The sequence below is a fragment of the Odontesthes bonariensis genome, chromosome 2, assembly GCF_027942865.1.
Source record: "Odontesthes bonariensis isolate fOdoBon6 chromosome 2, fOdoBon6.hap1, whole genome shotgun sequence".
In the NCBI taxonomy this organism is placed as follows: domain Eukaryota; kingdom Metazoa; phylum Chordata; class Actinopteri; order Atheriniformes; family Atherinopsidae; genus Odontesthes; species Odontesthes bonariensis.
In genome coordinates, this window is record NC_134507.1 from 31,213,954 (window position 1) to 31,226,338 (window position 12,385).

The 12,385-nt window shown below is 45.0% G+C and overlaps 1 protein-coding gene across 1 annotated transcript in view; it reads right to left on the reverse strand.

Annotated features, from left to right (window-relative positions):
- LOC142397737 (TBC1 domain family member 12-like) overlaps positions 1-12,385 on the reverse strand; it is a 32,322-nt gene that overhangs the window by 3,112 nt on the left and 16,825 nt on the right. Inside the window, exons 3-12 of the mRNA XM_075481324.1 lie at positions 10,178-10,311; positions 8,468-8,550; positions 8,254-8,371; positions 8,039-8,145; positions 7,121-7,204; positions 6,166-6,260; positions 6,018-6,089; positions 3,511-3,639; positions 2,818-2,927; positions 54-312 (exon numbers count right to left, since the gene is read on the reverse strand). Of these exons, the coding sequence (XP_075337439.1) occupies positions 54-312; positions 2,818-2,927; positions 3,511-3,639; positions 6,018-6,089; positions 6,166-6,260; positions 7,121-7,204; positions 8,039-8,145; positions 8,254-8,371; positions 8,468-8,550; positions 10,178-10,311 (1,191 nt within the window). The remainder of the gene's footprint in view (positions 1-53; positions 313-2,817; positions 2,928-3,510; positions 3,640-6,017; positions 6,090-6,165; positions 6,261-7,120; positions 7,205-8,038; positions 8,146-8,253; positions 8,372-8,467; positions 8,551-10,177; positions 10,312-12,385) is intronic.

Here is a 12,385-nt window from a genome sequence, read left to right on the forward strand (position 1 = left end):
GAAACATTTCTCCTCCTGAGTTTGCTCTCCTGGCGTCCGAGCGCAAGGCTGACCTGAGCCCAGCGGCGGTTCCTGCTGATCATGTGCGTGCTGGCCATGGCGTTGAAGAGCGTTTGGGACTGCAGGTCCTCCGGCAGGCGGGTGAGGAACTGAGCGATGTGGATGAAGTCCATCTGCAGCAGCACCTCCTCAAACAGCCGCAGGATCCCCAGGCCTGTCCGGAACAAGCTCTCCTCGCCGTCCCGGCAGAAGACGTCCCACACCCGGCACGCCACGTCCAGAGGCAGCGACTTACTGTAGAGAGTGAAGATCCTGCACAGACACGAGTTCACCTGGTGAAAGGTGCATTTCCACCACCAGAACCTAAACCTAACCTAAGGCCAAGTGAGCTAAAGTAAGACCAGCCAAGTATCTGCAGCCAGAAGGAGGAAGTGCTTTTTAAGTTTCGATTCATCTCTTAGAGCAGCGGTCCCAAACCCCTGGGCCGCACAGAAAGAATAAATAACTCACATTATTTACGTTTTATTTATTATCCGAATCTGAACAATGTTTTATTTTGAAAAATGACCGAATTCTCTCTGTTACATCCGTCTGTGACTCACTCTCAACACGTGTCAAGATGCTCGTCTCGGTCACGTGATACATTACCGCTAATATTAAAGGGATAGTTCGCCTCTTTTGACTGCTGTATGATACTAGCAATATCATTTATGAACATCTTCTTACCCCCTGCTGCGTCCTGTGAGCCGAGTTCCAGCCTCGTTTTGGTGTTGATGAAGGTAGTCCCGGCTAGTTGGCTGGGGTTTAAAAAATAAAGCGTTTTGCTTCTCAAAACAATATGCGTTCAAAAGAGTAATACATTTGCATCACAAAATGGTTCTCCAGGAAAAAGTCAGACCTCACAATCGCTTGGCCCTATTTTCTCTCCCTTCGTATCACTGCCTGCTGCCGCCTGCCGACAGCCGCGCCTGTTACGGTGTTTGCTGCTCGGAAGCAGGGGACTGCTCGGTCTGCACTTCGGTCTGCACGGTCTCTACAGCAGGCAGTGATACGAAGGGAGAGAAAATGCACCAATACTAATAAAAACTATCCCTTTAAACCAACAGATATTTGGACCAAAGTCCGTCTCAATAAGAGCTCAGAAAATGGTGTTAAATGGTTAAAGAAAGGCAGAATATGTCACCTTTAAAATACGGTTTTAAAAAAAATTTTTAAAAAGAAGCTGAGAGTAAATTAAGAGAAAAACTGGTGGTCACAAAAAGGAAAACCTGTTGGATTTCTCTTTTGAACGCATATTGTTTTGAGAAGCAAAACGCTTTATTTTTTAAACCCCAGCCAACTAGCCGGACTACCTTCATCAACACCAAAACGAGGCTGGAACTCGGCTCACAGGACGCAGCAGGGGGTAAGAAAATGTTCATAAATGATGTTGCTGATATGGGATGTCATACAGCTTCATGTCAAAAGAGGCGAACTATCCCTTTAAACTCACAAACTAGCAAAATGAGTAAAAAACAGACGTCTTTAAAAAGGGGGAAAGCCCCAGTGAGGAAACAGAAGAAGAGCCTCTGACCAACAGACTAACAGAAAGCTGCATTTAACAGACGACACCAGGAGATACTTAAAACATGGATTTATGGCGACAGGTGATTCCCACGCACCAAACCTGCTCTGCATCATATGCGGCGACCGGCTCTCACCTTAAAGGCCGGTCCGTGAAAATGCTGTCTGACATTAAACTGGTCCGTGGTGCAAAAACGGTTGGAGACCGCTGCCTTAGAGCATAATCAGTGTGAACCCATCAGAGTTCAACATTTTATCTTTTTTTTTTAAATCACCATCTGCACTGGTTCATCTTCAGAGTCTCAGCCTGGTTTATTTATGAGTTTAAATAGAAACAGATGGGAGGTTTTTCTGATGCTCATTGGAATGAGAAATTCCAATTTCCCAGAGAAGCTTCGTCCGACGGCGTTGTCGGTCACCTGGTTTAAAACTCACTAGTGATGCTCCGATCGATCGGCTGCCGATCATGATCGGCCGATAATGCCCAAAAATAGCCTGATCGGCGATCGGAAAAATATGCCGATCAAAAAGCCGATCACGTGACGTAATTACAAGCTTTTTTTTTTTTTTTTTTGACGTAAATTACTAGCAACCACTTTCTAATGTGGTACGGGACGTGTGTACAGAACCGAACAGGCAAAACCTCTACAGTGCTTCTCGACAACATGACCTCTCCTGTCTGGAATTTCTTCAAAGTGTGTCAGAAAGATGTGAAACTTACTGCGGTCACGCCATCTGCGCTTCGCGCTAGCTACACTTGAAAATCGAGTGCCCGTTTACATCGCTTCATACGGTAAAGCGTGTGAGCGGATTTATGGTGCATTCAAGTGCACCCCGTAAACTCAGTAATCTATATCGAAGTTGATTTTCATTTGTTGGAATACATACACCTGTCATTACTTGGTTGTTTTTTTTACTACATTCTTTTTAATGATTAAAACAAAATGATAGAACAAAATTATTGAAGCATATTCAGAATCAAACTCATTTCTGCATAGTCAGATTTGAAAACTTCCTTAAAACCAAATCAAAATGTTCTCTGCCGACTCCACCAGATTCTTGTTCTACATGTCCCCAGCTACCTCTGGCAGTTTAATTTCTATAAATGGTGCACTCTCTGCTAGATGAAAGGCATGGAAATGTCCGATTCCTTCCATGATCGGCAGTGATCGGCAATCGGCAGATCATGATTTTGGTGATCGGTGATCGGTGATCGGTCCAAAAAATGCTGATCGGAGCATCACTAAAACTCACCAGTCGATCAGGTAGAGGTCGGGGGTCAGGCTGTTGGTTTGAAAGTGGCTGAAGAGACGAGGCAGATTCTCCTCGAAGAAAATCTCGAAGGCTGCGAAATACTTCAGCATCTGATGCACACACAGGGAGAGGAGAGAGAAGATGGGGTTGTGTTTACCTCAGAAAGCTTTCTCATCTGTGGCTCTGAGTTAGAAACAAAGAAAAACGCTTCTGCCACTTATAAACACGGCTTTACAATCACCGTCTCGATCGTCCGCTAATCAAACGATGCCTCCGTAGGAAGTCTTAGCAGCAGATTATCCTGCTCAGAGATTTCAGAGTTACTGAGAGCAGGGACAGAAGAAAAGCACGTTTTCACCACGCAAAACAACTCAAACCTCTAAAAGGTCAGTGTTGGGACAAACTACTACCCCATCACCATGCATCAGACTGTTGTTCACTTTGTCCAACAGCATCCGTGTGGCTGCCTAACGTATCCTCAGCAGATAGACCCCCCCAAGCTAACCGGCGGCAGGATACGCCGGCAGCCGCAGCGCATGGTGCACAGTGGCCTGGTCTGATGCAACAGTGACAGCGCTGTGAGAGGGTTGAGTCGCTTCAGAAGGTGAAAACTCTCCTCCCAGCTCCGCCACACAGAGAGCGCTCTGCCTGCAGCAGCAAAGGTCCTGAGGCTCAGAGACGAGGCTCACGCACCAGCTCGTGGTCCACTCTGAAGAAGGCCATCTGACAGGGTTTGTTGAGCAGGTTGGCGAAGGTGATGAAGGCCTCGGCCTCCTCCAGGTTGAGGATCAGCACAGCGGCGATGAACGACATCCCCTGGACCTGAAACGCCACAAACACAGACTCCAGGTCAGCTGTTTGGAGCCAACTATCTGTAACTTTAAGCTTCCATCTTCTATGCAGACGCAACATCAGTTGTTTCATCGTGCGTCTCTTGTTCATTTCAGGTGATGAGCCTTTAACTCTGAACAGAAGAAGCATCAGCACCATCACAGTTAGAATAAATCAAATGTAAAGTTTCCACTTTATTCTATCCGACTGCAAACCTAAAACTGGGTCTTTGTCCCAGAGATCAGACTCCAGAACAGAGATACTCATTGCACGGCTCCTCAAGCTTTAATTGGCGGCTCACACTCGCATAGTAGCTTATAACAATATGGTAACAATAGATTTTTTCAAATAACACACAGCGAATGCTGCACAGTATTAAGTATTTTTATTAAGTTTGCGTTTTTGTATTATTAAGTATTTTCATTATGTATTAATTAAGGCTTAATGGTGTTTCCTAAAGGGGGCTCTGTTAAACCTGGCAACGCAGCCCGCTTAAAGTGATACTCCGAAGTAGATTCATCCTGGGGTCATTTGAACCGTGATATCCAGCCAAGTAGCCCACCCGCAGTTTTTTCGATATTGGCTGAACATCAGCAGAGTTACAGAGTTATCCCGAATAGCTTCGTACAAGGGTTAATGGATCCTGGTCCGTATCTCCAAAATTACCACACTAAAATCACATGCCATGACACCAAACTTCTACAGTAGTACAAATATGGTCTGTACTCACCAAACGATGCATTTGGAAGTTTGAAAATAGTCCAGGAGTTTATTATTATCAACACAAGCCTGATAGCTTTTCTGCTGCTAAAGCTGCGTCGACGTCACTTCAGGGAGCTTCAAAGTAAGATGAGGGTTGATCTACTACTGTAGACAACAAAGCAAGGCTGCTCAGTTTCTCCATTGATAAAATAACTTCACAACTCTACAACATAAAAATTCATTAAAAAAAGCATGTAGAATATAGCATATACTTTGTTGTCTACAGTAGTAGATCAACCCTCATCTTACTTTGAAGCTCCCAGAAGTGACATCGACGCAGCTTTAGCAGCAGAGAAGCTATCAGGCTTGTGTTGATAATAATAAACTCCTGGACTATTTTCAAACTTCCAAATGCATCGTTTTGTGAGTACAGACCATATTTGTACTCCTGTTTGGTGTCATAGCATGTGATTTTAGTGTGGTAATTTTGGAGATACTGCCAGGATCCATTAACCCTTGTACGAAGCTATTCGGGATAACTCTGTAACTCGGCTGATATTCAGCCAATATCGAAAAAACTGCGGGTGGGCTACTTGGCTGGATGTCACGGTTCAAATGACCCCAGGTTGAATCTACTCCGGAGTATCACTTTAAACCCCCGTCTCACCTGACCGCAGAGCACGCTAGCTCCTTTAGCCAGCGCGAGATGCAGGCACAATGGATTGGTTTTTAATTAAAAAAGGGCAAAAAGCAGCACAAAAACCATGCTCATCCTGAATGTCTCACTATGATTACAACAACAAACTACAAATACAACATGAAGAAAGTCAAGGACATGCACGCCAGCTTCCGCTCATCCCAGTATTAAGGGAAATGTGGTCTGAATTGAAAATGTATTGGCTGTGTTGTTTCTTTTTTGTGGGATGTTTTATATGTAGAAATGCATATTTGCAAAAGGGGACTTTGTATGTTGTGGTAAAAGTGGCTCTTCCCTTGATTTTGCTGCCAATGTGGCTCTGGTGAAAACAATAGTGAGTATCACTGTTTTAGATGCTTCTTATGTAAGGACACACTGTAAATAGGATTCCACTGACTCCAACAGACCCTGCAGCTTCTACCGTCTCTTATTTAAAGGTGATAGAGAATGGTTGAATGGGGAATTAATCCTTGTTCTGTGATGTGATATGTAGCCCAACAAAAATTGGTTGGGTCTGTAATGGCTCAGAACCTCCCTAAAAGGCTCTCTGAAACAGCTGTTACTATGCTGGGTTTAGAATGCCTCGTTTGCCCTTATTGGCGTCGTTTCAGAGCTTATCTGGCAACCTCGTTATGAAATGCAGGTAGGTGTTGGCGCTATTCGGTTGCCGTTGCTTGATTGGCTGCCCTTGCCTAGCATTGAACCACCTGCTACGAGGTTATGGCTTCTCAAAGCCCCGTCCTATTGTGTAGTAATACATTTTAGTTTGGCTTCATTTGTTTTGTTTTACTTCGAAAAAAAATAGTGAGTATCACTGGTTTAGATGAAGCAGCGATCTCATCCTGCAGCTTTCTTTCTTACATCAGAGGGAAAAGCTTCCAGACCAAAGACATGATGCTGTTTCAAGTGTCTGAGAACCAGAATCCCTGGTTTTTAACCCTGCGAGGTTAGAAGAGAAAGAAGGACTCACGTAGCCGATGTCGGGTCTGTAACAGGTGTAAGCTCCGAGCACGCTGTGGAGGAGGTCGTGGTAAGGACCGCCCTGTGGAAGGAGAAGAGTCGACAGTTATCAGAGGCACTGACAGCTGCAGGTGTGCCACCTGGTGCAGGTGCGGTACCTTCTGGAAGATGAAGAGCGAAGGAAAGGTTCTGGAAATGTCCAGCTTGATGAGGTCCAGACTGGACTCTCTGTCAGCCAGAGATGCTCCTCCGTCTGAGAGGAGAACAGAGAACAGAAAAGCTTCTTTTAGCTCAGACTTTAACTCTGTTTCCCTGCTGAGGTGTCCAGGAACCAGCTTCTTTTAGCTCAGACTTTAACTCTGTTTCCCTGCTGAGGTGTTCAGGAACCAGCTTCTTTTAGCTCAGACTTTAACTCTGTTTCCCTGCTGAGGTGTTCAGGAACCAGCTTCTTTTAGCTCAGACTTTAACTCTGTTTCCCTGCTGAGGTGTTCAGGAACCAGCTTCTTTTAGCTCAGACTTTAACTCCGTTTCCCTGCTGAGGTGTTCAGGAACCAGCTTCTTTTAGCTCAGACTTTAACTCTGTTTCCCTGCTGAGGTGTTCAGGAACCAGCTTCTTTTAGCTCAGACTTTAACTCCGTTTCCCTGCTGAGGTGTTCAGGAACCAGCTTCTTTTAGCTCAGACTTTAACTCTGTTTCCCTGCTGAGGTGTTCAGGAACCAGCTTCTTTTAGCTCAGACTTTAACTCTGTTTCCCTGCTGAGGTGTTCAGGAACCAGCTTCTTTTAGCTCAGACTTTAACTCTGTTTCCCTGCTGAGGTGTTCAGGAACCAGCTTCTTTTAGCTCAGACTTTAACTCTGTTTCCCTGCTGAGGTGTTCAGGAACCAGCTTCTTTTAGCTCAGACTTTAACTCTGTTTCCCTGCTGAGGTGTTCAGGAACCAGCTTCTTTTAGCTCAGACTTTAACTCTGTTTCCCTGCTGAGGTGTTCAGGAACCAGCTTCTTTTAGCTCAGACTTTAACTCCGTTTCCCTGCTGAGGTGTTCAGGAACCAGCTTCTTTTAGCTCAGACTTTAACTCTGTTTCCCCGCTGAGGTGTTCAGGAACCAGCTTCGTACCGCTCTCACTGTCGTTAACCGAGCTGGTCTCACTGTAACTCCTCCACTTCTCTTTGGCTCTGGACAAGAAGATCTCGTACAGCTCTGCACAGAAACACATAAAGACACGTCCAAATTTTAGTGAGTCTTCCTCTCACACAGCTCCGACACAAAGACACATACTCTGCATATTTTGCATGTCTTCATGCACAGCACATGCACTGTCAGCTCTAACTGAAGATGGAAGTCTTTAAAAACTACCCACCAAACAGCCAGCTTTCATTTTAAAGGCTCAGTTAAATCAGTTGGACGCTTTTAGAACACTGAAAAAAATGCTCCTCCAAATAAAAAAAAGAGTAAAAAAACAACAAATAAAAGACGTTTTTGCTTGAAATAAGCAAAAAAATCTGCCAATGGAACTAGTGAAAATCGGCTTGTCAAGATTTCTTGAAATAAGATGTGATATTTAGGACTTTTGAGATAAAAGTGATCTTGAAATTAGCTTAAAAACCTCTTCAAATGTAAAAAAAAGCTTGTTTCATGTGATATGTGACTCAAAACAATTTGTTTTCAAGACTTTTTCATTTAACAAGATATTCTAAATGTATTGTCTTCAAACAAGTCCCTATATCTGGCTGAAATAGTGCTTGTTAGGCAGTTGTGTCTGATATTAAGTGTAATGAGATATTTTGACGAGAAATGAGACAAATATACTTGGTAAGACTTTCATTTTTTTCCAGTGAAAACACAACAAACAGCTTTAACGGCCGGCTGACTTCTGTTTGAGTGTCTTTAAGTAAAGAAGCAGCATGTGACCCACTGATAATAATAATGGAGCACTGACACAAACTCAATGCTCCTTCTTGTTGGTTCGGCTCCTCACCGGGGATCCGAAGACATTTCTAAAAGCGGATCGTGTTAAATCCGGAGAGTTTATACCTGGTGTGATGTTCAGCTCGTTGCCGATGGCGAGGCTCCACACTCTCCCTCTGACGCTGGGAGGAAGGCCCTGCCACCAGAGATCCCTGACCCGCCTCGTGGCCTTCCTGCAGAGAGAAACACACTGAGCTGCAGACCAGCTAACGCTGTGTAGCACACACACACACACACAGACTTACACACACACGCACACACACACACACACACAGACTTACACGGCCTCCCACTGGGGCAGGATCTCATTGTTCCAGATCACCATGGCGTTGGAGATGCTGTCCTCCTGTCTGTGCCTCTCCTTCATCTGCCGCTTCTTCCTCTGAGCTTCTTTCATCTCTGACAGACAGACGGACAAACGTTTAGTTCGACTAACTCAGCCAATCAAAGCGGAGCATCTTTGAATTAAAAACCAGCACGTATGTGTGTTCTTACCTCTCCTTTTGGCTCCCGCCACCATCTCCTCGTACTCCAGTTTGTGTCTCTGAGTTTCCTCCGTAGACTTGGCAGGGAGGTTCCTGACAGACAGACATTCAGACAGTGAGACGGGTGCAGAGCGATGGTTGTGTTCGAAACCGCATACTACATACTTCCATTCTGCAAACTAATCGATCAGACAGTATGCAGAGCGTTTACCCACAATGCATTTCGCTCCTGCCCGAGCCGAAATCAGCCGGCCTGAAGCTGATTTCACTTAAAGCTGCAGTCTGCAAGATTTGTTGTTGTCATACGTAAAGTCCTACTTTTTGGCATTTTAAGAGTTTACATGATCTATCAGAACGCTTGAAGTTGAAAACGGTGACCTCCGTAGTCGCAAAATGCAAGAAATGCTTATTTTTTAACCGAAAAATAAAAAGTTATTCAACTTCCTGTCCCGCTCCTTCAAAACACATGAGAACTCGTGCACGTAGACGTGCACGCCAGATGCGCTTACACGACTCCTCATTCATCAACTCACCTGTCATTTGCGATCATGGAAGACACAGTAAGTAGACTAGCCCGTAATGAAGTTCAATAGTCCAGATAAATAAGCGTGGGGACGAGCCTACCTTGTATCGCGCGTGCACAATCGGGGATTGACAAGCAACAGAGCCCAGCTCGTAACCTGATTGGTTACCTTTTACCGGTCCGGTCTGCAATTTTGTAAACAAACCTGCTGGCTTTGGAGGGACCTAGCGGGACATATAGGGGACCTAGAGAACTCATTTTTTTTGTATTGGGGTATTTAATGTACAACTTTCAGAATCCCCGGACAGTTCCAGGCATTATGCTTGAAAAAGAGTTGCAGACTGCAGCTTTAAGCTCTAAACTGTGTAAACTTTAGCAACATTTGAAACATTTTCAGGCGAGAAAGTAGTCGTTTAGATCCCCAACGTGTTGAAAATCTGACAAAATACCGGCTATTTACAATTTTGTTCCCACGAATTCGGCGCTCCTAAAGCTAACCGCAGTGAGCAACGCACTTCCGGTTATTTTCACAAAATAAAATACCCGTTGCCTTTTATCACAGGGAAAGCCATTACGATACAATTGGTGCTTTTGTTTTGAAAACAGGAAGTGAACCTACCCTCGTTGTAGCTAGCTTGAAACTGACGTTTTGACAGGAAATGACGATCGGCGACGTCACGTTACGTTGCATCTTGGGTAGTTTGAGTATGAGTAGTAACCTCATGATGCATACCGAACATTTAGGAGAATCTAGTATGCATCCGGGAACTTCTCGCTTACTCAAACTCGCATACTAACTCAAAAAGTTAGTAGGAGAAGTATGCGGTTTCGAACACAGCCAATCAGATCTATGCTTGGCGCACTGGGCCCGGTTCATCTCATACTGTGGTTGTTACAGATGTGCACCCACGTGCATGAGGATCACTATTTGCAAGACTACAACCTGATTTTTCTGACATTTTTTCCCATCATGCACCTGCTGGAAACTCTTATCGACAGTGAAGACGACCAATAAGCAGCTTTTAGCCACAGCTGCCTTTTTAAGTGCTGGAAAAACCCCCTTTTGTTCGGTCCGATTGAGCAGTACGTTTTTTTTTTTTTTTTTAGTTTTTTTTGCCTCGCCGTCATGGTTACTCAACATCAACTCATTACATGGACTGATGGAAATTCAGCCTGCGTGTTTCGGGAGCTACTCACAATGGCCGATCCTCTAAGATGAGAGCTGTGGTGGACAGAGGCTCGAACTCCAGGTTCTTCCTCCTTCCAGCCACCTGGGGGCACTGAGGACACGAGGGTCCGCCCAGGTCCTTCACCTCCTCCTGCTCGGGACACTGAACAAAGAGAAGGACTGTCAGAGAGGGCTCGTCTTTGTTCCACTTCATGCTGCGGATCTGTCATGGATGGTTTGTTTGATCCGCCTGTCTGAAAAGATTACATCCGGCTCAGAGGAGTAACCTTCCTCTGCTCGGTGTGAAAAAAGGTATTACAAAGCAAAAACAGGGCAGAATTACACAGTTTAAAGTTGAAACATTTGACAGAAACAACATAATCTCCCTCAGCAGACGTCATCCACCTGAGGATGCTCACGTTTCAGAACGTGAACCCAGATCTTTGTGGAAAATCCAGCTCAATGTGAGGAGGAAGAGTAAATAATCCTACTGTTACTGGCATGTTTGGAAATACGGCTTCATGATCCTCTTCACTGAATTATTACAGGCCACACACACACACACATAATCTGCATGAGGAACTGAGTGCGTTTCCATTCAGGCCGTCTCATGAATGTAAATGTTTGTGTCCGGGTGTGAGCGTGAACTTGTGCATGAGCGGTCGGACAGAGAAAGGCATGAATTGTGTGTGTTTGTGTGAGTGTGTTCAGCCTTTACAATAAAGAGCTCATTGACAGTAAGCAGGACAGCTGCAGGTCAACAAGAGACAGCGCGTCTTTTATAAGCTCGTTTCTCAGATCAACCACCAGGGGGAGACAGAGTTCACCGACGGATTCTGCAGCGACGTGTATAAAATCATATGACCGATCCAATGATTAAACAGCTAAAAATAACGATTTTACAAATCAAAACCAAAGCTCTAATTTTAATATATTTAAATATATTTTCAATATGCATCGAAATGTTTTTAAATCCCGTTTTACAGAGAAGTTTGAACATTTTCTGAAATGTTAAGTTTCAACGTCCCTGCATTTAAAAAGAGAAGCAAATGCAGAATCTGAAGCAGCGACACGCTCAGGGAAAGTTGTTCCATCAGCTTCCTTCTTAACGCTTTGGGAACTGAGGATCCTGAGTGTTTTTCAGAGGAATCCGGGTCCATTCCTGCTGAATCCCAGATCTCAGCTGCTCAACAGTCTCTGGTTGTTGTTGCACAGAGAAACTTCCTGCATGGAAACAGAGGCCAGAAGTGTTCCCTCCATCCTCTGCATGACGGGCTGAGCAAAACAAAGGGCTTGATGTTTAGCTGTTCTGACAGGTTGCTGCGACGCACCGGATTAAACTAAATTAAGTGAAAACAACAACAGAAGCTGGGGTCGCTCCAGCAGCGTGAGCGTCAGCCGCCTCCGCTCGTCTGGTTTCCGTGTTTCCACCAGATGTTGGAGCCTCGCTGCAGGGATTTACTCCCATTCAGCCACAGCAGCTTTCACCAGCTCCGACACTTACAGGGCGATAACATCTGGCTGGACGTGTAATCAGCTCCCCGGTTCAATGGGACTGAGCTCAGGGCCCCCGTGGACAGCAGGTTCTGCTGTGCAAGTTCTCCTGAACAGAACGAGGAAACAACGTGTGCATGAAGCTGCAGTGATGCTGAAACAGGAGAAAGCACAAACTGAACCGAGGTGAGGCGGACTCGTTCTGAAACATGGATGATGCAGCAGAGAGAGAAGTCTGCTAAAGTCTGGAGTTCCCAAACTCCCAAACTTAAGTCTGAAGCTCCCAAACTAAAGTCTGGAGCTCCCAAACTAAAGTCTGGAGCTCCCAAACTAAAGACTGCAGCTCCTAAACTAAAGTCTGGAGTTCCCAAACTTAAAGGGATAGTTCGCCTGTTTTGACATGAAGCTGTATGACATCCCATATAGCAATATCATTTATGAACATTGACTTACCCCCCGCTGCGTCCTGTGAGCCGAATTCCAGCTGAGTTTTGGGGTCCACGAAGGTAGTCCGGCTAGTTGGCTGGGGTCAAAAAAATAAAGCGTTTTGCTTCTCAAAAAAATATCCGTTCAAAAGAGTAATACATTTGCATCACAAAATGTTGTCCAGGAAAAAGTCAGACCTCACTTCGCTTGGCGCTATTTTTGCCTCCCTTGATATCAATGCGTCCAATGTAAAACTGTGCAGACCAAAGAGCAGACCGAGCAGTCCCTAGCCACCTAGCGATAGCTGCACCTGTTAT